The sequence below is a fragment of the Pongo abelii genome, chromosome 9 (genome assembly GCF_028885655.2).
Source record: "Pongo abelii isolate AG06213 chromosome 9, NHGRI_mPonAbe1-v2.0_pri, whole genome shotgun sequence".
NCBI classification, from domain to species: domain Eukaryota; kingdom Metazoa; phylum Chordata; class Mammalia; order Primates; family Hominidae; genus Pongo; species Pongo abelii.
In genome coordinates this window covers 76,280,518-76,307,026 of record NC_071994.2, presented here as the reverse complement: position 1 = coordinate 76,307,026, position 26,509 = coordinate 76,280,518, and the positions used below count along the sequence as shown (strand labels likewise).

Below are 26,509 nucleotides of genomic sequence, written 5' to 3'. Positions count from 1 at the left end.
GTCTTTGCTTTAACCTTTTTTGCATACTCACAAACCAGTCAGCACACACTCCCCATTCTGAGTCCATAAAAAGCCCCAGACCCAGGCACAGAGAGATAGAGAAACCACCTGACTGCAGGGGTTGGGGACCACCCCCCACATCCAATCTCCACTGAGATCTTTTCCATCATTCATTAAAATTCTTCTCTGCCCGTCCTCACTCTTCAAATTGTCAGCATATCCTCATTTTTCTTGGACACGGGGCAAGAGCTCAAGAACCCCTGAATGCAGGTACAAGCTGTAGCACAGGTGGGTCAGTGGGCATGGCACCTCCAGAGGCAGGTCTGTGGCCACGTGAGGCCTGGGCAGGGGGCATCGCTGGCCATGGAGGTCCCCAGTTGACAAGTAGCTGGGAAAAATCCTGTATCATTACCAAAGTCGGGAGAGACATGATTATGTCTTTCATGTGATGGGGATCATGTGAGTTTTGGTTTGCATATTGAAGGATAAGGAGGTCCATATGTGCATATGGAGGTGTGAAGGCTTATCACCCTAACTCACAGGTCCTTAGATTAACATTTGTCCAACTCTTATGTAGGTCGATGCAAAAGTAACTGCGATTTTTGCCATTACTTTTAATGGTAAAAAAACACAATTACTTTTGCACCAACCTAATAAAACCATTTGTGCTCTTTTGATAAACCTAAAACTTTCTTTAGTGTTACAAATTCAGATATATCACTCTAGGAGAAAAGATTTTGTCTAACTTTATGATCTGTAATCTGTTTTTTGGAAAAACATTATTTTTCCATTTACCAAATAAAAAAATACATTAAATCTTCTTTTAAAAATTGTACATGGTCCCCTAAGGGGCCCCCCTCCCAATTGTGAGAAACTCTCACAATTCTCTCTAGATTCTGGGGTTCTAGAATCTCTATTTTTTACTCTCTTGCAACAAAAAGGGGAACAGGAATTGTCAGCGGGCTCACCCTGAAGGAATGGTTTTATCCTGCTGCCACTGTGTGAGCTGCTAAGCCTTGTGAACGCTCCAGGGCCTGGGGCTAGAGAGACCCTCCCTCCCTATCCAGCTCCCTGGGTCCCTCTGTCTCTTATGATGTTGGGGTGGGACAGGTAGGGCAAGCCCCAAGTCCCTGGGCCAGCCAGCATCAGCCCACATTTCTGACCCTAAAGCCCTCCTTCTCCCTCCACATTTGCAGTCGTGAAATGCAAATAAGGAACCACTTCACACTTCCTAGGATGGATACAGTTAAAAAACAGAAAATAAGTGTCACTACGGATGTGGAGAAACTGGAACTCTCATGCGTTGCTGGTGGGAATGTGAAATGGTGCAGCCACTGTGGAAAACAGATTGGTGATTTCTCAGAAAGATAAACATAGAACTGTCATCTAACCCAGTTATTCCACTCCCAGGTATGTATCTGAAAGAATGGAATGATAGCTGTACACCCATGGTCATAGCAGCTTTATTCACAATTGTCAAAAGGTGGAAGCAAACCCAGGTGTCCATCAAGAGAATGGCTAAACAAAATATGGAATATGCATTTAATAAAATATTCAGCCATAAAATGGAACAGAATTTTGATACACACTACAACATAGATGGACTTGAAAGCATTATGCTAAATGAAATAAGCCAGACACAAAATAAATATTGTAGGATTCCACCTATGAGCTACCTAAAATAGGCAAATTCAGAGACCAAAAGCAGAATAGAGGTTGGGGATGCAGACAGGAGTTATTGCTTAATGGGTACAGAGTTCTTGCTGGGGATGATGAAACAGTTGGGGTATAGACAGTGGTGTGGTCCACAGCCTTGTGAATGTAATTAATGCCACTGAACTGTTCATTTCCACATGGTTAAAATGAGAAATACTGTGTTAGGTAGAGTTTACTATTTAAAACAAAAATCGTGGTTAAAAGTTTTTTGTTTGTTTTGTTTTGTTTTGTTTTTTTGGAGACAGAATCTTGCTCTTGTCGCCCAGGCTGGAGTGCAGTGGCATGATCTCGGCTCACTGCAACCTTTGCCTCCTGGGTTCAAGCAATTCTCCTGCCTCAGCCTCCTGAGTAGCTGGGATTACAGGCGCCTGCCACCACACCTGGCTAATTTTTGTATTTTTATTAGAGACGGGGTTTTGCCATGTTGGCCAAGCCTCACGATCTGCCCACCTTGGCTTCCCAAAGTGCTGGGATTACAGGCGTGAGCCACCGTGCCCGGCCAAAAGTTTTTTGAGAAGGATGTCCCCAGGCCAGAGGAGGGTGCAGCATGGGCCGCTCTCAGGCCCCAGGGGCACACAGGCTTCCACTAATTCTGCCTGAGCAGCCCCACTCAGCAGGAGCAGGGGTAGAATTGCTGTGCCTTGGCCTCCCCGCCCTGTGGGGATTCCCAGTCAGGATGAATGAATCCCCTTATCTTCTTAGCACCGTGGCATTTACTGTTTTTCACCTTCTCTACTGCAGGCAGCAGCTTTTACTATACTTGGATACTTAGGTCTCATTTAACCCTCATCACACCTAGTGAATTAAGGATTATCCCCCCATTCTGGGATGCAGAACCTGAAGTTCTGAAGGAAGTGATGTGCCAGAGGTCACCCAGCTAGTAGGAGGCTGAACTGAGCTTGGAGCATTACTCTCACCATCAGGTCCTAGTCCTCCATGCCCCTGCCCCACCCCTCCTCTCCTTCTGCTGTGGCGTGGGACTAAAAAGGTACTGGTCTGGAAGTCAGGTGGCCTGAGCTCTAGTCCAGATTGTGCTAAGGTGTGACCCTGGACAAATCACTTTCCTTGTCAGACCCTCGAATTCCTCATCTGTAGGAGGCACTGCTGATTTGTCTGCCCTCCCCACTCCAGAGGAGTTAGGAGGTCTCAAAGGTTGTAAACGTGCTTTATAAATATAAATGATACACACTGTATCATGTCAGTTATTCTAAGCTTGTTTGATTAGTCATTCTATAAGTCATTACGGAATGGCATCATTGTCATTAATCAGGAAGAAACTTTCTCTGTCGACACTCCATTCACTCCTCAGTCACCTATTGCCTGCACCTGGAAGAATCCAGCCTCTCTGCTAGTCTTGGGTTACAAGGTTTTGCCTGGCTATGGGCTGGAGTTTTCTAGCAAACTGCTGGGAGAGGAAGCCAGCTCAAGGAATAAGGGAGCCTCTTGAGTTGACATAACTTTCTGAGCCCTGGCCCTAGACTGAGAATGCATTGATTCTGGATGCTGATGGGGTGGCCAGCTGGAGCAGCAGAGTTGGCTCCAAGATTGCAAACAAAACAGTGACTGCAGGGAGGAGTGTGACTGCGTTTTGCTTTCTCTGCTGCTAGTGTAGGCTCTCTTCTTGCTTTTCCCTTGGTAAAATCTTGACCTTTCACTTCCAACCCCCACTTCTCATGACAGGCCCCTGCATCCAACTTAAGGGTTCTTGGCCCCTCGCTTTTGAAATCTAACTAGTCTCTTTCTTGTTCATTCCACCTCCAAAATATTGAGACTATCCTGTTCTCTCAGCCCAGTGGCCACTGTTCTAGTTAAGTATACCTGTGTCTTTTCCTTGCCTGATTACAACTGCCTCTTTACTGACCTCTTGGCCTCGTGTCTGGCACCCAGCAATCCATCTACACAGGCTACCAGAGTGACTTTCCTTTATAAAAAAGACCTGACCTTGTCTTTTTATATGGGGTCATCCCTACTTAATAACTTCTGGAAACTCCTTATCCACTTAAGGCCTTTATGCCCTGACTCCCACCTTCTCTCCTGGCTCTTCTCCTATCTCGGCCCATACTCCAGCCACAGTCTTCTTCCTAGGCTGACTTTCAAGTCTCCAGCACTTGTCTGTGCTGTTCCTTCTACCTGAAATGTCTTGCCCTTCCTCCTCCACCTCCAGTTTGTGATACTTCAAGGCTCAACTCAAATGCTACCTCTTGGCTGGGTATGGTGGCTCACGCCTGTAATCCCAGCACTTTGGGAAGCCAAGGCGAGCAGATCACTCGAGGTCAGGAGTTTGAGACTAGCCCGACCAACATGGTAAAACCTCATCTCTACTAAAAATACAAAAATTAGCCGGGCATGGTGGCAGGCATCTGAAACTCCAACTACTCGGGAGGCTGAGGCAGGAGAATTGCTTGAACCTGGGAGGCAGAGGTTGCAGTGAGCCAAGATTGTGCTGCTGCACTCCAGCCTAGGTGACACAGGAGACTCTGTCTAAAAAAAAGAAAAAAAAAATGCTACCTCTTGTGAAACCATTCCTAGCCTGTTTCCAGATACGTTTAGTTACTGCCCACCCCCAACCTTCTTACAACGTGGTCACTATTTCTATCACTGTCTCTCTAAACAATGAGCTCATTTTAAGAGCCTCATTATTTACCTCTGTCTACAAAGTCCATTGGATGCCTGGCACATATTGGGTGCTCAGGTTTGCTTAATAAGCAAATGCTCCTAACAGTATGTTAAGAGCATGGGGCTATGAAGTCATGCCCCATTCCCCTCATGCCTTTGTCTTCAGTCCCCCCAGTCTCAAGATTCTCTCCCCCATCAGATCTACATCTGCCTCCAAAATGTGCCTACCTTCCTTTTTTGGGAAGGAGTTTCCCTTGGACATTCACTAGTGTCTATGTGACAGAGGGCCTTTGGTTTGTCCCAAACATGCTCCTTCTGGCTTTGTGGCAATCCTTCATTCAAGGATCCTGGGGTCTCCTTCTTTATTCCCTTCCTGAGTTCATACATGCTGATCTGTAGGCTCTGCAAGGACACTGTTATGGCCAACACATAGTAGGTGCTCGTTAAAGCCATGTTAAGTGAACAAATGAATGGTCCCTTCTCTTCTGGGGTGTAATGGAATACTCAGTAGACTTGGAATCAGAAGACAGATGCTGCCACTCTGGCCGTGGCTGTAGGCAAGCCATTTCAAATGTCTGAGCTTTTGCTTCCTTGCCTTTAAGTTGGGGATAGTGCCTGTACTTCACAAGGATACCAAGGATGAATGGAGATGAAAGTGCCTAAAACACAACCAACCACAAAGCTCACGAGCATTTAATTCATTCTCAGCCTCCTCCATCAAGTGTAAAGAGGGTTCATCTTCACGGTCATCCTCCTCCTGCTCTTTTAAGTCAAGTATCTGGGCCAAAATGACTTCTGCCCAGGGTCCCTTGTAGCATGCAGGAGCAGCATGATGTGGAAGCAAGCCAGGTTTGAATTCTGACAGTCACTTCCAAGCTGTAGGAATTTGGACCTGTCTGCCTACCTGTAAAAGGAACATAACAGCACCTACCTCATAGAGTTGCTGTGAAGATTAAATGAGATGTGTCAAGTGAATTAGATGACATTCAAAATTTGAGTGAACCTGATGAACCTGAGTGCCCCTGAAAACCACACAGGTGATCATGCTGCCCTCTCGTGGACAAGAGGGCACATAGCCCAGCAAAGGCACCCACAAAGTGTTCCGGTGAGAGAAATCAAACCACACATAAGGAACTTCTCTCCTCTACTAGGGAGCTCATGAATTACCCTGAAATATTTCATCATCAACTAAACCAGAAATTTCAGACATTGATGCACTTGTTAAAATGCAGATCAGTTCTGATTCAATAGGTCTGACATGGGGACACAATTCTCTAATGAGCTTCCAGGAGATACTGATGCTACTGGCCCACAGACTGCCCTGAATAAAGTTCCTAACAATGTAACAGTGTCATAACAGGAACTACTTATTAAATGTCTTACCATGTGCCAGTAAGTGAGAAAGCCAGTTAACCTAGTTTAACTTGTATAATCCTCAAGACCCTGTGGGGTAGGTACGGTTTATCTCCATTTTTCAGATGAGTAAACTACAGCAGAGAAAGTTTGTTGCCACACCACACAGTGTAAGGGGTGGGGCTTGGGTTCTAATTTAGACACACTGGCCCCAGAGCCTGCTAGGAAGAAGCCTCCAACAGTGTGGAGGACCACCTAGGAGGGAGGAGGGCAGCAAAGGTACTGATGTGATTGAAGTGAGAGATCATTTAGTGAGGCCTAAGCTAGGGCACTGGCTGTGGGATGGAAAAGAGGGGGACACGGAAAAGAGGATGAACAGGATTTGGTGGTAGACCTGAGGTGGGTGTAAGAGAAGTCATTCACTGTGGGTTATCTGGTTTGGACAACTGGAGAGATGGTGACACCTATCACTTACTGAGCCAGGAAACACTGGAGGAAGAGCAAGTTTCAGGGGGAAGGTGGTTTCAGCTTTAGAAACAGTCAATACGAAGTGGCTTTTGGTCATCTGGGAGAGACAGGAGGAGGAACCTGGGCCTAACTGTTCAGAGCTCAGGAAATGATTTGGGTTGTAGATGAAGTTTCATGTAAGTGAAGCTATGGTGACTGAGATCATGTGGACAGTACACAGACTGTCCTGCTCTGGACCAAAGTCGACACAGCCAATAATTAGGAGAGATGGGACTGGAATCCCATCCTGGCTGCAGAGGAGGGTGGCTCTGACCATCCCACTGGGCATTCTGGATCAGGGGACAGGCAGAGCATAACATACTGAAGGGCTATAGGGAAAGGGGTTTCTGGAGTTCCATGACAACTAAGTCCAATGAACTGTCCCCTGCCCCAATATCAGCAGAAATAAGGAAAATTCCACAGAGAAAGACCAGATCAATAAAGGTTGGGAGATATTTATTTTCTTTAAACAAGGTCATAAATAACAAAAAACAAAGTAGGTCCCAGATTCTGGACCATGCAGCAGGACAGGGGTGGGAGGTTGTTGAGTGAAAAGGTGGAGGGGCTACACATCACCTAAGACAGTCACAGAAAAGATGGGCTTCAGGACACTGCCCCTTCCTGCCCTTGGAAATGGCGTGCCTGGGCAATAGGGACAGGCCGCAGTGCTGTGTCGAGGCAGCTGGAAGAAGGCAAAGACTGGGGATGCCAGGCTGTAATGTTTCTGTGTGGAGTGATGTGAAATCCACAAATGGCAAAGAGAAGCTGTAGGTTTGAAGAGGCAAGGGGGCACTGCACACCTCCAGGAACCAGTTATGAAAATGGTTAAATTTGATGATTAAAAACAATTCCATAGGCTTTGGCCTGTGGCTTTGTGCATGGGCTGTATTTAACCTGGGTTGCTCTGTGGCAGGTGAGGGCTCAGGAGGCCCCTGGAGCAGCCTGGCCTCAGCCCAGGGCAGGTGCCCAGACATGTGGGAGTGGGACAGTGGGCTCTCCCAGATGGGAGGCCATGTGCTTGGACTGGCTGGACCTGATTTTCAGGCTGGTTTCTTGTGATGCTATCCACCACCACCGCTCGCTATGGCTAAGGATGGGATCTTGGCCTCTCTGGGTCTTCCAAACCTGGAAGAGTACGACTGGGATAAAATGGTACCCGACTAGTGTTTTATTTGAAAGGGAAAAATAAAGACCACCCCATGCATTGTCCATCCCATAAGGCAGGGCTGGGCCATGCCAAGACAATCTCAAGGGATGGAGGTCCCTGAGCCTGGGAAGACATTTGGACTCAGATGTATCTCCTGATGCTAGGAAGAGAGGGGCTCAGTATGGCAAATCTGGAGGCTTTACCCTAGGCAACGCAGGGAGAGCAGGCAGGAGCTACCCCAGTACAGGGAAGGGAAAGGAGCAGGGGAGCCCTGGACTGGGGAAGCCAATGTTGGTCAAGGGCCCTGGAAAACAATGCTTTTGGCAGAATACATGAAAAGGTTGGTACATCTCGGGGTGCCCGTCTACAGGGAGCCAGTGTCACATGGCTGGGCGGGATGGAGAGGAGACAGTGGCATCACAGTGGCCTCTGGTGCGACATATTTACAACAGAGCTCGATGTTGAGGAGAGGTGGACAGCAGGTCACTAACAGCCAGGAAACACACTGGAAGAACAGAAAAAGAAGGAAAAACAAATGTAACTATCAGTAGCTTTCCCTTGCTTATCTGTATCCTCCAGGAAGCCCTCCCTAATGACCACCAAGGCCCTTGCAAATCTGACCCATTTCACAGCCCTGACCAGAGCTGGACCCAGGGTCTGCTCTCAGTGTGCTGCTCATTTGCCCAAGGCTCCAAATGGTCGAAGGGCCCCAGCCAAACACTGTTTAGTAAGAGAAATTAGGTCTTTATTGTTGGTTCCTGGGATCCATCAATGGTCAGTTGTTAGAGGGATGGCTCAGCATAGGGGTGTCGCTTCTGTGGTTCACTGTCCCAGGGTCTTGCCATCATCTCCAGTGCTTACCCTGCCCTGTCACTCTCATCTCCCAGGCCCTGGAATTCAGAGTTCTCTAAGGCAGAAGCCATTTCCTTTTCTTAATATTTCTTCTGCAAACTTTCTGAGAGTGGGGAACAAGTTTCCCCAAACCCCCAAACAAATTTCCCCAAATCAGAGAAGAGACTTTTCAATGGTAGGAATGACTCCTCATCAGGGTTGTGGGCTCTCTGAGGATCAAAGGCCTTCTGCAATACAGACTAGGAGCTGGCTGAGGTGGGTCAATACCACCTGGTTTGGTCAACATGCCTCTCTTCTTCCTCAACAAAGAGCCCAACTGTGTTTCCCTAAACAGATGAAGAGCTACCTAGGATGAGAGACCTGGCCCTGTTTCTTCCTCTAGACCAATAGAGGGGGAAATTTTCCCTCCCTTGAGGCATTTGGTAAAATCTGGAGACATTTCTGTTTGTCAGAACTGTGTGTGGGAGGGGTACTACTGTTATCAGGTGGGTAAAAGCCAGGGATACTGCTAAACATCCTACAATGCACAGGACAGTCCCCACAATGAAGAATTATCCACCTCAAAATGTCAATAAAGCTGAGGTTGAAAACCCTGCTCTACGGCTTCCAGGATCACCCCTGCAGAGTGGCTAATATTCTGCCAGCTTCGGAAAGGGAGGGGAAGCAAGCCTGGCAGAGGCACCCATTCCATTCCCAGCTTGCTTAGTAGCTAGCCATGGGAAGACACTGTGCAACACTGTAGAAAACCCTGTCCTAGGCCAGGCGCGGTGGCTTGTGCCTATAATCCCAACACTTCAGGAGGCTGATGCGGGTGGATCACTTGAGGCCAGGAGTTCAAGACCAGCCCGGCCAACACGGAGAAACCCCCATCTTTACTTAAAAAAAAAAAAAAAAAATTAGCCGGGTGTGGTGGCGTATGCCTGTGATCCCAGCTACTCGGGAGGCTGAGGCACTAGATCACTTGAGCCCAGGTGGCAGAAGTTGCAGTGAGCCAAGACTGTGCCAAGAAAAAAAAAAAAAAAAAAAGCCCTGCTCCATGGCCTGCCCAGCTTTCCTTGGCAGCAGGGCAGAAGAAGCCAAAGAAAACTTATCTAGGAGCCTGGAAAAGGACTGATTCCTATCCCAGCCTCTTCAAAGGGGCACCTCAAAAACAAATGCACATCACAGTGGGGAGTGAGACTAGGCACAATTTAATCACAGCCTCAGCATCAACCCACAGGAGCACAGCACAAAGAAACAACCAACCATGGCTTTGTAGAAACAGACACGCCAGGCTCTTCACTGAGGAAGAGGAAGAAAGGCATGGTGACCAAACCAGGCAGGGGTAAGGCAGAGATATTTATAGTCCTGCAAATATCTGTTTGTCAGAGTTGGCCAGCACTGCTGGGGTTCTTAAACCCTTGTACCCGCCTTACCACTGGAATCCACCGATGGGTTCTGCAAACCTGTGCCGGATCAGGAAAGTGGCAACAGCTTCAGCTACCTGGAAATGGGAGAGATATTCCAGGCCATATAAAGGTTAGTGATGGGGCTTAGCCTTGGGCTGTGGGCTACTTGTTATATGGTTAGGCTCTATGGTGCCCTCATCCCACCCACAGGTCTGAGTGGCTTGAAATTAAAAGGACCTAGGCCCTCCCTAGCAGAGCTAGAAGACTCCTCCCCACCATCCTTGCCAGGGATAGCTCCATAGAGCTCAAGAGGAATGACGTGAAGGGCTTATTTGTGCCCTTAGTTACAAAATGGTGTTTTCTCACAGGAGGAGCCCATATTAATTCCTAACTGTGCCTGTGGTTTAGGGAGCAGTTTCTACCCTAATCATCCCTCTTCCATCTGGCTTTTGGGGGTATTGGAGAAGTAGAGCTTAAGATCTTAACCACAGGGCCCTGGGATGAAACAGCAGGGTGTCAGTAGCTCCTCAGCACATATACACAAAACCAATACCATAAGCAGCTGCCAGGGAGAAGTTGGAGAGCTGGTGGAATTGCATCTGCATAGGCTCCACAGCAGCTGCTGCAGGCAATGCAGGCTGAGACTCAGAGACTTGTCTTCTGTGACATCCAGGGTTATTCTCACAGTTGTCCTTTTACAGTCACTGAGCACCAGACTCACCTTGTCAGGGGCATCCTCATGGACTGCATGGCCACACTGGGGTAGGACCTGCATCTGGAACTTCCCTGGAGAGGAATCAAAGCAAGGCAACTTCAGGGACCAAAACAGCCCTCTCTTATGCAGCCTCATAGGTCATTCCAGGAGCCCAGGACCTACCTCCCCATTTCCAACCTCACCTCAATACTCTGGACCCAATTATCAAGTCTTGCTGAGGATCGTAATACAAGTAATTGTAACCTTGTGCCAATCATTTCCCTTCACTTTTTCCTTCTGTCCTATTTAGTGTACATTTACTGTGGGCCAGAGACACACAGAAGAAACAGTTCTTGTCCTCAGGGGATTTACAGTCCAGTAGGGGAGTAAACACAAAAACCAACATTTTAATGCAGCATGTCATTCCTATGATAAAACTGGGCACATGGGGCTGTAAGAGCATAAGAAAGGGAAGTTCACAATCCAAGAGGGACCCAGGAAGGAAGGCAGGCTTGAAATGGCTTGGAATACAAGAAGCTTGGCATGGTGCTTATGAGAGTGTTTAATAATAAGGCTGGAGAGGTAAGCAGGGGCCAAACCATTAAGGATTCTGTAAGCTACGTTAAGGATTCAAAATGTATTATTACAATAATAAGTTACTATCTGAGCACTTAAGCATGTGCCAGGCATTGTACTAAGCACTTCCTCATACTGTCTTACAGAACACTGTAAGCTCATAACTAACGCGACAATGATTGAGAATGAACAGCGATGACTGATAAAGAAGATCCCTAAGGAGACTAAAGGATATGAGACCCAGAGCCCCCATAAGTAGAGACAGCAGATTTTCTCAGCCTCAGATTCTCTATTTATAAAATAAAGGAATGGGCTTGAAAGTTCTTCTGGTCATTACATCCTATGGTTCTTACCCCAGTTACACAGGATTCAAAAAGTTTTCAGTGTACTCTTCTATCCATTTTTAAAGTTGATTCTCAAAATCTACCCTATACAATTGTGCACAAAAATACTGAAATTCTTTTCTGAGATGATGAAACTGAGGCCATGATTAGTCAAGTGACCTGCCCAAGGCCACTTCGTTAATTAGTGGAGGAATAAGATGATCCCATTTAGTAAAGTCCATTCTGTACCCCTCCTCCTGCAGTAAGCGGCCTCTCTCTGGGTGCTCAAGCCTAGTCACCTCTCCCTTCTAGCTCCTAAAGTACTGTTGTTAATGCACTTGGATCCAAACACAGAGCAGCACATGGCCCTCTTGTAAGTTTCAAGTAAGTTTACATTTTATGTGCCACTGGTGCTTGCCTCCCCAGGAGTGTGTCATTTCCATAAGAACAGGGGACAGTGGTGTTATTACTTGCTCTATATCCCTAATAAGACCTAACACAGGGTTGGGCACTGAGTAGATGCTTAAGTCTTTAGCGAATGAATGATGAACAAATGACTAGATCCAAAACTTACAACTCCAATCTCCCTGTTCTTTCTGTTACATCAGCTCTGATGACTAGGGACGCATTTGTCCTTCCTCTTTGGAAGAGTAGGTATAATCAGAGAGAACTCACATACACCAACAACACTGTGCCAGGTACACATAAAATAACATGCTCATGGGTAATCCTCATGATTATTCTATGAGGTGGGAATATTTCCAAACTCTTCTCTCCCACTGCACAGATTAGGAGCCTTAGGTTCAGAGAGCCTAAATTATTTACCCAAGGTGTACTATGAATAGGTGGTAGTTTTCCAGGATTTCGTAACTAAGTCAGCTGGTTTGAACACAGTGCTGGGAAAGCTGTGGTTTGGAATCTATGCAGCCTTAGCCATTTCCCTTTGTTTTATGGAATGTTCCTTATCCTCGCCATTTACTCTCTATACTCATAGGAGGCTTCTTTAAACCAGAAGGTGGTCTTGATATAATCCATACTGAGGAAACAGGAGGACATCTCGTAAGGAATCGTAATTACTTCCTGAATATAATGAAAGGCATCATTTGTTAGACTACCCGCATTTTTTCCATTTAAACTTCATGTAACTGTACTCAGATATATCATTATCTCCATTTTACAGATGAAGAAACTCAAAATTAAATAAGTTAGGAATTCACTCACACCGCAAAACTATTAACAGTGATTCAAACCCAGGATTGTCTGATTCCAAGGCTGGTGATCAACAATGATTTCAAAGGCTATCCCAGTCCATGTCAACTGCCTTCAGGCAGTCTCAGGGGCCATGTCTGATTCTTCTGTCTGCCCAGCATCATGCATAGGTCTTGCACAGAAAGGGTGCCTAGGAAAGGTTTCTTGAATTGAACTTAAGTGTCTTAGATTCAATTTTGTGGCACTGATGTTGGTAATTACGGGCTTAGACATTTATAAGCATCTACTTAAATAAGTGTCTAAGCCCATAATTACCAACATCAGTGCCATGGAAAAAAATCACACGTTCCCAGCTCATGGTCCTATTCCAGGCCTCAGGATACAATGTAGTTAAAGGAAGGCAAAGCCATGAAGGTCTGGGACCAGAGTCTTATATGTGAGAGCCTTTGAACAACTATTATGAGAGAATATAGCTCCTTTTGCTGTGGAAAGCTTGAGGATAGCTAAAAGAACAGTTTGAGACATCCAGCAGGTTTGCTACATGGGCTAGGACTGGATCTCAGGAGAGAGGGGTGAGGTGGATGTTTAGCTTTGGGAGTCATCAAGGTATAAATGGAAGCCATGAAATTGTCCAGGGAGAGTAAGCAGGGAAGAAAGGTCTAGAACAGATTCTGCCTGAGCCTGAAACTTTGGTCTTGGAGTTGGCACCTCTTCTTCCCATAACCCAAAAGTTGCATGCCTACTGACTTCACCTTCACTGAGTCTTTTACCCGTACTAAAGCAAGAGCCCCCACAAAATTGGACCCGCTGCCTCCACTGTTATCTAGCTAACATACATGCATCTGTACACAGTGCTCAGCATGTCACTTTCCTACTCATTATACCCCACGATCCGCTGGAGGCCGCCATCAGTTTTTTCATTTTACAGATTAAGAAGACTAAAGCTGAGGCAAGTCAGATAACTCGCCCAGAGTCAAAAAATTACTGGAAAAGCAGTATTCAAAACTCAGTTTTCCGAACTTCAGAGACCTTACTTTTACCATCTTACCATGCTGTCTTCTAAACAGGTATTTATACCTTTTTATATCTGGATTATCTTGAGCCTTTCCCTTTCCTAAAACTTCTAACAATAAGAAAAATACTGGCCAGCTGCAGTGGCTCACACCTGTAATCTCAGCACTCTGGGAGGCCAAGGCAGGTGGATCACTTGAGGTCAGGAGCTTGACACCAGCCTGGCCAAAATGGTGAAACTCCATCTCTACTAAAAATACAAAAATTAGCTGGGCATGGTGGTGCATGCCTGTAATCCCACTACTGGGGTTGACTGAGGCAGCAGAACTGCTTGAACCTGGGAGGTAGAGGTTGCAGTGAGCCAAGATTGGGCCACTGCACTCCAGCCTGGGCAACAGAGTGAGACTCCAATTCAAAAAAACAAAAACAAAAACAAAAACCCCATAAACAAAAAACTGATCAATAGTCAGAATATCTTTTTTCACAGTATCATACACCTATACAGTACTTCATAATTTTTAAACACATTGCCTCATTTTAACTCTTATAACTGAGACATAGGTAGTATTATAATCTTCATTTTTGGATGGATTTTTTTTTTTAAACAAATTAGAGCTCAGGAAAGGGAAATACTTGCCCATAATCATATAGTGTGTTAGAAGTAGAGGCGGATGTCCAACTTGGGTCGGACTCTAAAGCTCATGCTTTCTCCGTTATACCTCACTATCTCAGGATGTTAACTGCCCTATCACCCTTTCCTCAGAAAAGGGTCCGGGGGCATAATTTCTTGATAACTTACCTTGCATCTGGCCAATGGTCAGATCTTTATCCAATCTATCAACACCTAGAAAACAAGAGAATTCATTGTGAAATAGATTTTGCTGTTCAAGTACTAACTAAAAAGTGTTACAAAGTTGTAAATATGATGACATTCTCCATTCATGTTTATACCAATCCTAACTTCCAGAGCATACTCTCACCACCAGATAAAACTTTTCAGGTTAAGATTCCCCTATAATTACTATGTTAAACTGGTTCTGAAAACAGGGTTTTACTATTTTAATTCTCATGATAATCAGAATATCCTTATACCACTGTATCTAGCTCTAGACTAAGAAGGACTTGAGCTTGACCAAGTAGACAGGCCAGGCCAGAATTAGGTCATCCTTTATGCTTAGATGAATGCTTATGCTTAGTTAGGTTTAGAGACTGGGTGTGGGAAGAGAAAAGGCATAGATGAATGAGGAAGGTACTCTACTTTGGATGTCACTACTCATTTGGTGAGAAGTTTTAATGAGGTCATATTGAGATGACAATATACCAACACTGCTATGGACTGAGTTGTGTCCCCCTAAAACTCATGTTGAAGCCCCAATTCCCAATGTGACTGTATTTGGAACTAGGGCCTATAAGGACGTAACCTCAGGTCATGAGGGCAGAGCTCTGACATGATAGGATGAACGTCCCTAATTAACATCCTTAAGAGAAGAGACACCAGAGAGCTCACATTCACTCTTTCTTGGCCATGTGAGGGCACAGAGAGAAGGCAAGCCAGGAAGACAGCCCTCACCACAACCTGACCATGCTGGCACCCTGATCTCAGACTTCCAGCCTCCAGAACTGTGAGAAAATAAATTTCTGTTGTTTAAGCCACTCTGTCTGTGATATTTGGTTATGGCAGCCTGAGCTGACTAATATATGCACATATACACTTACCAGCCAAGAGCAGCAATTTAGGAATGGGACAACTAAGAAAGAGATTGGATAAGCCTCGGAACCAGCCGTCCCAGTATTTTTCTGTTTTTGCCAGTTCAATTCTCCAGGTGTATGGATGGTCTTTCTTGGTCTGGAGGAATAAGAGCAAGTTCTGAGTCTCCGAGGGCAACCCCTGGAGGAACAGGATTAAAAACTAGATCCCTGGGAAAAGGAAAAGGAAGGAAACTAGCACTTATTAAGGACCTACTGAGTCCTAGACATTTTAATATACATTCAATCCTTCCAACAGTCTTGTTATATGGGTCATTGTAATATTCATTTTAAGATAATTACAAGTTTACTTTTTATTGCTATTAGTTTCTGTGAATTTAGGAAACTTTCTTAAGATCACAAAGCTAGTAAGTGGTAGTGCCAAGATTAAGCCTTTCTTATACTTGGTTGGCAAAAGGATGTTTCATCAAAAGAATAACTACAAAGAACATACTGCAGTATGAAAAAATGCTTATAATATAAGCAAGAAACAGATTACAACATGTCATCTAAGTTAGGATTACTACTGGAAAAATGTAGTATAGTAAAGTACTAAAAAGGAAAACTGAAAATAGGTTGATTTGTTAGTAGAGCATTTTTTCTTATATTTTATGATAATGATATAATGTTCCTGCAATAGTAATTTTGAAAGGAAATATGAGACAAATACAACAAAATGTCAACATTTATTAAATCTTTATAGTAGATAAGCACAGAGTATGCAATCAAATATTGGCTGAAAAAATAAATAATTCTCTATAGTTTTCTGTACCATTGAAATATCTGAAACATTATAATTGAAATAAATATACTGAATCAACCACAATATGAAAATCTAAAAGTGAACACGAGATAGTAACATATTACCTTAAAGATCACTGGATGCTTAAGATGTCCATACTACCCAAAGTAATCTACAGATTCAACATAATCTCTATCAAAATTCCAATGGCTTTTTTTTTTAGGAAATAGAAAAAAATCATCTTAAAATTCATATGGAATCTCATGAGACACTGACTAGCCAAAACAATTTTGAAGAAGAACAAAATTGGAGAATTCACACTCCCCAATTACAAAGCTGAAGTAATTGAAACAGCTTGGTACTGCCGTAAAGACAAATAGAGCAGTGGAATAGAATAGAGAGCCCAAAAATAAACCTTCACATAAATGGTCAAATGATTTTTGACAAGACTGCCAAGACCACTCAATGGGGAAAGAACAGTCTCTTCAACAAACAGTACTGGGATAACCAAACAGATATGCATATTCCAAAGAATGAAGCTGGGGCCTTATCCCATATCCAAAAATTAACTCAAATGGATTAAAGACCTAGTAAGACTAAGACTATAAAACTCCTAGAAGAAAACATGGAGGAAAAGCTGGACAGTAGACTTGGTAATGATTTCTTGGATATGACACCAAAAAGCAGTGAACAAAAGCAAAAATAGAAAAATGGTAATACGTGTATGGAATGGGAGAAAATCTTCGCAAATCATGTATCTTATAATGGATTAATATTCAGAATATATAAAGGACTCCTACAATTCAGCAACTAAAAACATTGAGTAACCTGATTAAAAAATGGTCAAAGGGCTTGAACAGACGTTTCTCTAGAGGTGATACAGAAGTGGCCAATAAGCATATGAAACGATGCTTAACATCACTAATCAATAAATAAATGCATATCAACACCACAATGAGATACCACCTCACCCCCATTAGGATGACTACTATCAAAAAAGAGAAAAATAAGTGTTGGTGAGGATGTGGAGAATTCGGAACCCTTGTGTACTGAGTTGTAAAATGGTTCAACCAATAAGAAAAACATCAAGGCAGTTCCTCAAAATATTAAAAACAGAACTACTGTATGATCCAGGAATCCCACTTCTGGGTACATATCCAAAGAATTGAAAACAGAATCTCAAAAGAGGGATCTGCAAACCCATGTTCATAGCAGCACTATGGATAACAGCCAAGAGGTGGAAGCAACTCAAATGGCCACTGATGGATGAATGAATAAACGAAATGTGGTACATACATATATAATTCAGCCATAAAAAGGAAAGAAATGCTATCACACGCTGCATAGGGACTGAACTTTGAGGACATTATGCAAAGTGACATAAGCCAGTCACAAAAAGACATATAATATATGATCCCACTTATATGAGGCATCTAAAATAGTCAAATTCATAGAAAGTAGAATGGTGGTAACCAGGGGCCTTTGGAAGAGTTTTGGAAAAGGGGAGTTTTTGTTTAATAGGCATAAAATCTCAGATGTTTCACAACAATGTGAATATTAACTGTACACTTAAAAATTACCAAGATGGCATATTTTATGGTTTTTGTTTTGTTTTTGTTTTTTATCACAGTAAAAAAAAAAAAAAAAAAAAGAAAGAAAGAAAAAGAAAAAGACTGCCAGATGGGAAACCAAGAAACTTGGGTCTTCTAGTCCTATCTTTGCCACTGATTTTCTCAGGTCCCTTCCCTTCTCTGGGCCTTGGTCTTCCATCAGTAAAAGGAGACATAAAGGTATCTTATGATTCAAATATTCTCACTAAAGAACTAATTCTATTCTCCACTGTTAATATTTACCAGGGGTAGGACACTTTAAAGGAAATACTGCCATTTCAACCTGGAACCTCAGCCTGTCCTATTCCCCACAACACTATGAGCCATTTCTAAGAGATCAGCTCCACCGTCAGAGACAAGGCATAACCTCACAAGCCCCTCCTACATGCACACTAAACTTCACAGGGAAATGACAAATTTAAGGTAAGAGAACCTCCAAAAAGTAATATTAAGTTTATCTCAAATCTTAAAATTTGCAAAACTAAAGAAAAAATTCTGGATAGAATTAGGATTTCTTCTGTATTTAGGTTATTGGAAATAAATCCTTTCTCCAAAGAGCTGGATCATAAAGTTTAGTTTAGATGCCTATTAGATGCTGTGAAAATGGTAATAAAGCAGGTTGATATAATGAGATCCACTTGTTGTTGGGTGGGAGAAACAGAAAGTCGGCTAACAATCTTCCTGGGATGTTTACCTGGGCGAGATGCAGTTCTCCACACAAAGGCATCCACCACAGGCCTTGCATTATCTCCCATTGTTTCACTGGAAAAGTGTTTAAAAACATAACGCTTTGTGTCAGTCAGATCTGACTGAATGCAAGTCCCAAAGCCATTATTAACTAATAACTGTGGGTCCCTTGGGAAAGTTAATTTCTTCCAGCCTGGTTTTTTTTTTTTGAGACAGAGTCTTACTCTGTCACCCGGGCTGGGGTACAGTGGCGCAATCTCGGCTCACTGCAACCTCTGCCTCCCGGGTTCAAGCGATTCTTCTGCCTCAGCCTCCCGAGTAGCTGGGACTACAGGCGCACACCACCACGCCCAGCTAATTTTTGTATTTTTAGTAGAGACGGGGTTTCACCATGTTGGCCAGGATGATCTCAATCTCCTGACCTCGTGATCCACCCACCTCGGCCTCCCAAAGTGCTGAGATTACAGGCATGAGCCACTGCGCCCGGCCCAGACTGTTTTCTTAGCTGTGAAATTGGCAACACAAGATCTGAAAGAATTGTAAGGATGAGCTAAAGATACTCATGTATATAAAACAACAGGAGCGTGGTCTGGCACATAAACAAGTATTAAAATTTTTAAAAAATATATAGGATGTCAATAACCTTGAAAAAGAAGAACAAAGTTGGAGGACTTACACACTGTCTGATTTCAAGACATACAACAAGGCTACAATAACGAAGACAGTGTGGTACTTGCATAAGGGCAGACATATAGATCAACAGAATAGAATTCAGAGTCCAGAAATAAAATCTAACATTTATAGTCAACTGATTTTCGGCAAAGGTGGCAAGACAATTAAATGGGGAAAAAGGAGCCTTTTCAATAAATGGAGCTGGGACACGCTGTTTATTGGGTATCTACATGCAAAAGAATGAAGTTGGTTCCATTCCTGATATCATACACAAACATTAACTCAAAATGGCACATAGGCCTAAATGTAACAGCTAAAACAAGAAAATTCTTAGAAGAAAACATAGGTATAAATCTTCATGACTTTTAGGCAAAGACTTCTTAGATATAATACCAAAAGTACAAGGGACAAAAAGAAAAATAGATAAATTGAATTTCATCAAAATTAAAAACATCTACACTTCTAAGAATGCCATCAAGAAAGTGAAAAGACAACCCACGGAATGGGAGAAAGTATTTGCAAATTAGGGATCTGTATCTAGAATATATATAGAACTCTTACAATTCAGTAATAAAATCAAATAACCCAAGTAAAAAATGGGCAAAGTATCTAACAAACATTTCTCCAAAGAAGATATATAAGTGGACAATAAGCACATGAAAAGAAACTCAATATCAGCAGTCATTAGGAAAATGAAAATCAAAACCACAATCAGATATCACTTCATATACACTAGGATGGCTATAATCAAAAAGAGAGAAAATAACAAGTGTTGACAAGGATATTGAGAAACTGGAACACTCATAAACTGCAAGTGGGAATGTAAAAGGGTGCACCTGCTTTGGAAAATGGTCTGTCAGTTCCTCAAAAGGTTAAATATAGTTACCATATGATCGATCAGTTCCACTCCCAGCTGTGTACCCAAGACAAATAATAAAAGCCTATATCCACACAAAAAGTTGCACACAAATGTTCAAAGAAGTATTATTCATAATAGACAAAAAGTGGAAACAACCCAAATGTCCATCAAGCGATGAATGGATTAAAAACTGTGGTATAGCCATACAATGTCACATTATTCAACCATATAGAGAAATGAAGTATTTGATAGGTGCTACAATATGGATGAACCCTGGTAATTTTATTCTAAGAGAAAAGAAGCCAGTCAGAAAAGACCACATATTATATAGTTCCATCTATATTTAATGTCCAGATTAGGCAAATCTATAGAGATTAGATTAGTGGTTGCCTAAGCTGGGAGGGTTGGGGAGAAATGGGGAGTGAATACTCATGGACACTCCTTATTAATGTGCCTCAGTTCACCCTCTCAACAGAACTGCCGGAGTTTATGAAACCACATAATTGGGCTTATAAAAAAAATACAAAGAAAAAATGAGTTAGAATTAAAAATCAAGGATCTGGGTGTGTTTTAGCTTTAACTTTTATGTGTGACCATGGGCAAGTATCTGTACCTAAGTTGTAAAATGGTGATAATACCTACAATGCAGAACTAAAATGAGAATTAGAGATGATAAATGTGAAGCATTCAGCATAGTGCTTAGCACATAATGGGTAAAAAGCAATTGATTATATTAAGAGTCTCAAATCTACTAAATGCATGCTTGATTACCTTGGGCAAATCTCTTAACTTCTAAGCCTCAGATTCTACACCATAATATGGGAGAAAAGATCTCTCCACACCTCATAAGGTGTTGAGAGGACCAAACAGACCATGCGTTATTTAAACCTTTGTAAACTCTAAAGAGGTACAAAGTATTACATTTCTGATCACTGATTTTAAAGATGGCAAGAAGATCCTCAAATTTAAAATACTGTTTAAAAATGTATTCTCCTTCTTGCTAACAGCAGCATCTCCAAATGCAAAGGAGTAGGTCATTACATGTTCATTACCTGCCATTAGTAAGATGTTTATAATCGAATCCATCCCTAGTCTGCTGTTCATGAGCACTAAACATTTTCAAGAAAAAAGCACTTGTTACCACTACTTGCCTGGCAAGTACTCATAAAACACTATTTATACAACCCTGAGCTAAATGCAGAGGGAAATTCATGCAGAACATCAGTTTCTGCCACAAAATACACATTTTTTGTTTGTTTGGAATACAGTTCTTGCACAGAGGACAACATGAGTCAACAGGTGACTAGCAAAGGACCATAGTATTTCTGAGTGTGACTTATAAAATCAGTTCTATGACTTAATATGTACAACTTCAAAAAAAAAGTGCTAAGGTGTGTCATACAGACTTTCAGTGCTGTCTTGGAAAGAGAGTGATACTAACTGAGGTCAGAAAGCTTCCCCAAGGAAGTTGGGTGTGGTGGCACACACCTGTAGTCCCAGCTACAGCTACTGGGGAGGCTGAGGTGGGATGATCACGTGAGCCAAGGAATTCAGCCTGGGCAACATAGCAAAACCCAGTCTCAAACGAAAAAAAAAAAAAAAAAAAAGGAAAGAAAATTAAAGAGCTTCCTCAAGGAGAAAAACTTTGAAAGACAGATGGACAGGGTAAGATCTGCATGAGCTTAGGCCAGGCATGGTGGCTCACGCCTGTAATCCCAGGCGTGGGATTACACCTTTGGGAGGCCAAGGGTGGATCACGAGGTCAGGAGATTGAGACCATCCTGACTAACCCGGTGAAACCCCGTCTCTACTAAAAATAACAAAAAAATTAGCCAGGTGTGGTGGCGGGCGCCTGTAGTCCCAGCTACACGGGACGCGGAGGCAGGAGAATGGCATGAACCCGCGAGGCGGAGCTTGCAGTGAGCTGAGATCGCGCCATTGCACTCCAGCCCGGGCGACTGAGCAAGACTCTGTCTCAAAAAAAAAAAAAAGATCTGGATGAGCTTAGAGTAGACTGGTAGGAAATGGAATTTTTGTCATGGGAGGAAACACAGGAACAGAAGAACAGTCTGTTTTAGGAGAGGGTATATAGCGTAGTTTTATGTTCCAATTGGTCAGAGCTATCAACAGTGCTTTACATCTTATAGTTAAGCTAAGTATCTCTTATGATAGTGTCTTTGCTCCCTAAAATATCTAATGGCAAACAAAAAGAACAATGTTATCACCCCTTCCCACCCACACACAGTTTGAACCATTCCATACCGCATCTTTTCAAGAATGATTTTACCCACCTCCATGTCATCTTCCTTTTTCCTCTTGCTTATAGACTCACTTCCTTCCTCATCTTCTTCTTCTTCCTCTATGATTCCTTCCACTATAGATTTTGAGCCTTCTGGACTTGTAATTCCTTCACACCTAGGTTTTTTTTAAAAAAGTGCTATTACACACCTCTGTCCAATACACAAATTATCTCAGAGATACTCATACTTACAGCCTTTTATAATCAAATGTTAGTTAAAACTTAACAATCATCCTGGTAGGAGGATAGAATTGTGCATTTCCAGGGCTGTGGAAAATCATGGCCAATGTATAACTATTCTCCAAGGGCTGGTTTCCAGTTCTTGCACCAATACTGACCCACAGAAAGGGAGCAACCACTTCCTCAGGCATGAGTTTTATTGGCATAATCTCATATAATCTTCATAACAATCCTATGAAGTAGCCCTGAAGAGTTAAGAAAATTGTCCAGCATCACCTAACTCATAAGTGGATAAGGCTGGGATGCAAATCCAGGCTCAACTAACTCCAAAACATGGTGCTTTTCTGCTGAACCCTGCTTACAGTAGAACAAGGCTCAAACAGAATGATAAAAGGCCTCACTTTTTAATTAGCTGACAGAAACCATCTGAACCAACCAATTATCTTGTTGTTTTTCTCTTAAAAATTGCATCTCTTTATTATATTCTTTGGTAGAAAAATTATTATTATATCAACAGCTGGTACCATACTTCCTTTAGAGAGAACTTGATGGAAAAAACACATTGACAAGCTCTAAAGGTAAAAAAATCCCAAGGGCCTGGGCAACAACTAGTGCCAAGGTTTGCTCTGCATGATAGAGAACAATCTGTTATTTTGCCCTTGACAAAGATAGAGAAGGAAAAGGAGAGAGAAAAAGCAAGATAAAAAGAGACTGGGATAAATTCAAAAGTCAGCGGTAGATTTTTAAGAATGATAACTTCTCCCTTTCTGTCTTCTCTGCCAAACCTTCAGTGAAGTGTACATTCACAGATCTTTTGTTAAGTAGGTGTTTTATATGAAACTTGAGGTGCCAAGTTTCACATCTAGTATACAGTATAGATGTGATAAAAAAAAACAACAGTGTAACAAAGAAACATATGCTTTGAATTTCTATAGCCTGTGGATTAGGAGGTTCAAGGCAATTCCACCTAGATTATAAGGGGCAGGAAAGCTCCAGCTATCTATGTGACAGTTAACACACGTGCACATACGCACTCTCCTACACATAGGTTTATTTATTAAGAGAAAACATCACTGGAAATAAAATTTTAAAATCACTCAACTATCTGCATATATGCCATGTAAAATGCTTTACTACTGATTAGACAAATTTGAGGTCTCAGAATATTTAGGAATTGAAAAGTGGGCAGTCTCACAGCTTATTCAAAGTCTTGCATTTTGACTGCCTGATATTTCTACTGAAATTGCCCTTTTAGGCATAAAACCCATAAGATAGGCCTTGAAGTCATATACACAGGAGTTTGAATCTCAGCTATGTCATCCACTAGCTATGTCATCCACTAGCTATGTGATCTTGGGAAACTACCTCTCTGAACTTCTATTTCCTCATCTATAAAGCAATACTTATCTTAAAGAGGTATTGTAGGGATTAAATGAGATAGTGCAAATGAATTAATGAATCTAGGTAATAAACATCAACGGCTCCTGACATTAAAAAAAAAAGACAATTGGCTGGGCATGATGGCTCATGTCTGTAATCCCAGCATTTTGGGAGACCAAGGTGGGCGAATCATGAGGTCAGGAGATAGAGACCATCCTGGCTAACACGGTGAAACCCCGTCTCTACTAAAAATATAAAAAATCAGTCGGGCATGGTGGCACATGCCTGTAGTCCCAGCTACTCGGGAGGCTGAGGCAGAAGAATTGCTTGAACCCGGGAGGCAGAGGTTGCAGTGAGCTGAGATTGCGTCACTGCACTGCAGCCTGGGCGAGAGAGACTCTGTCTCAAAAAAAAAAAAAAAAAGACAACCAGACATTATGTACTTCCTGATGGCAGTACACAACATCACCTACCAAGTATTCTTGCAAACAAAACACCTGAACCCGATGAAGCTTGTAGATTTAACTATTTACACAGAATATAAGGAACAAAGGAATATGTTAAATTATGGCCTGAGAATTCAATCAGCAAATCCAGATCATGGGAAATTCTATGGGGCAAACAAGGTTTCCTCAAGAAATACATTGCAAGGAATCAAAAAAGAGAGGGAGATAGAAGTGGAACCTTAGATTAAAAGATGCATGAGAGGTGGATCAACCAATTGCTATCTACTTATTTTGATTTTGACTTTAATTGTAAAAAATTATAAGACAATCAGAAATGTGAATATTGATTAGATATTTGATGATATTAAAGAATTGCCAATTTTTTTAGGTATAATAATGTCATCGTGATGATGTTTAAAGAGCCCTTATTTTTAGATCATATGAAAATCTTGCAGAGGAAACTATATTTGTTTGGAATTTGCTTCAAAATATTTTGTGACTAGGGGAAATACATAGGGGCACAGATGAAACAAATGAGACATGGTTATGGGTTAATAACCATTGAAAATGGACAACGGGAACACTGGGGTCCATCCACTGTATCACTCTTCTTTTATATGTGCAAAATTTTTCCATAATATAAGGTTTTAAAAATGAGACAGTGCATATAAAATACCTTGCACAGTGCCTGGCAAATAGTAAGCACTCAATGCCATTATCATTTTCATCTAACTTCTGTCTGTTCTATTGGGCAACATTTTCTCAATTCATCTAAAGTTTATTTTGTGACTATACAGCAATACCCAGAATGCCATGTAATTCTATCAGGAAAGATCAATTGGGCTAAATGATCTTAGCTCACTCTTAGAATCTGGCTTTCACTCAGGCTATGCCAGAGCTTTTTTATTATAATTCCCTCACAGCCAGGTTTGGCTTAGAAGGAAACTGTTACTAGAATGAAACTCAGCTGCTATCACTGAAGTTAACATAATTTGTAATGTCTATGCTCTGGGATTTGCTTTTTAACACACAGAGTTTTGCTAAGGTAATCCAGTATTAAATGAGGAGGAAAAAAAAGAAAGGGAAGGAAAGGAAGGAGAGAAAGGAAGGAAGGCAAAAGAAAATCTGTCTGTCCCAACTGAACTCACCTGTAAAATTACTTAAAATAATAAAGGCATTTACTGGAATGGTAGAATCGGTGTAAGACAAAAGAAGCAATCTGTAATTCCCTCACCATGTTTCCGCCTCTAACCAGACCAAGGGAGAAGAGTAAGACCTACTGTTTGACTTGGCCAACCATTGAGACACGGGCAGACTCCAGATTTCGAATCTGGCCACTCTTCACACTGGGAAAGAAAAGAAGGAAGAGAGAAGGTTATTCAGTATCCATTGTATCACATCATTGGAATCAAATAAATAATTCTACAGATTATGTGAGACCTAATAAAAAGTAGTGATCACCAGTGTTTCTTACTATAGAGATTGCCACTATTACTCACCTGGCTACATGGTTTTATAAGTAAAAATTAAGTAAAAACATCATAGCCATTTCAGTTCTGCAGATATTTATCAAGAGGATACTAGGTGCCAGGCCTATATTCAAGAAGCACATAATTTGGTAGGGAGAAAAAGACACATATAATGTCAATATAATAAGGCAAGGTTCAAAGAAGGCACTTGATCATGAATGAGGAGGTCAGAGCAAGTTCCCCAGAGGTCACAGCTAAACTGAGGAGTACAGATAACAAGTTTAACCAGAAAATAAAAGAGGTTAGTTAGAGCATTCTAGGCAGAGGGCACATTATGAACAAAGGTGCTGTGATGTGAAAGTCGGCAGGATAATGATTTTAGAGGACTGGGTGCAAGGAGAAGCAGGGAGGAGATAAAAGGGGAGCATGACAGAGTAGGATTGGTAGGCAGGCGCCAGCTTCTCCAGGGCCTTGTGTGCCGTGCTACAGGGCTTAGGCTATCTGAATAAATTAGTCTTCTCACATTTGTCCACCTAAGTACAACTAAGGGCAAAGCAAAATGACTGCATTCCCAGGGTGAACTGGAAACACTGCCTGAAGCAAGCCACCAGGAGAAAGCACTTCTTTAAATCTCATTTCTTAGTTTAAAAAATCATTCAAAATTTTAAAGCCCCCCTCCTCAGATAATGACATTATTTCTTACTTTAATGGTAAACCGAGGCAATCAGAACTATTACCTCATCTTTTAACTACCAAATGAATCCACAAATTCACCAATACTTGTAATAATATACTCTGCCTTGATGCCTGTTTAATACATGAAATATCTCTATTCCTATCAAGGCCAACCTTGGGCACTAGTTCCCATCCCCTCTTGCTTCTGAAAAGATACTCTTTCTTTCAGTTATCCTGTCTCTCTTCTGTGTCACTTTTTTTCTCTCATGGATGTCACAAGCATACTCCATTATCTAGCCCTTAAAAACATTCCCAATGCCACATTCACTACCTATTACTCCATTTCTCTGCT

At 42.2% G+C, this 26,509-nt stretch overlaps 2 protein-coding genes, 1 long non-coding RNA gene and 1 other non-coding gene across 6 annotated transcripts in view; 3 read left to right on the top strand and 1 right to left on the bottom strand.

Moving 5' to 3' along the window:
* Positions 1 to 11,168, top strand: part of P4HA3 (prolyl 4-hydroxylase subunit alpha 3) — an 84,681-nt gene extending 73,513 nt beyond the window's left edge. The window contains exons 14-16 of one of the 2 annotated variants that reach the window (XR_008511280.1): positions 1,197 to 1,410; positions 9,560 to 9,709; positions 10,996 to 11,167. The gene's annotated coding sequence lies outside the window, so the exon portion shown is untranslated. Of the gene's footprint in view, positions 1 to 1,196; positions 1,411 to 9,559; positions 9,710 to 10,995 lie in introns of both variants that reach the window. The other variant, XR_008511282.1, reaches the window with a different exon arrangement.
* The window catches only part of PPME1 (protein phosphatase methylesterase 1), an 80,402-nt gene continuing 60,524 nt past the window's right edge, over positions 6,632 to 26,509 (bottom strand). The window contains 7 exon segments of one of the 2 annotated variants that reach the window (NM_001133505.1): positions 6,632 to 7,844; positions 9,607 to 9,674; positions 10,301 to 10,365; positions 14,192 to 14,236; positions 15,109 to 15,238; positions 22,000 to 22,123; positions 25,294 to 25,359. In NM_001133505.1, the coding sequence (NP_001126977.1) occupies positions 7,826 to 7,844; positions 9,607 to 9,674; positions 10,301 to 10,365; positions 14,192 to 14,236; positions 15,109 to 15,238; positions 22,000 to 22,123; positions 25,294 to 25,359 (517 nt within the window). In that variant the 3' untranslated portion in view covers positions 6,632 to 7,825. 2 annotated transcript variants of the gene reach the window in all.
* LOC112135633 (small nucleolar RNA SNORA7) lies at positions 8,792 to 8,930 on the top strand. Its single transcript, XR_002916891.1, has one exon. It is a non-coding gene; the product is annotated as a small nucleolar RNA SNORA7 (small nucleolar RNA).
* On the top strand, positions 12,801 to 25,384 carry LOC134762101 (uncharacterized). The gene is made up of 3 exons (XR_010141736.1): positions 12,801 to 13,448; positions 17,737 to 17,913; positions 25,269 to 25,384. It is a non-coding gene; the product is annotated as an uncharacterized LOC134762101 (long non-coding RNA).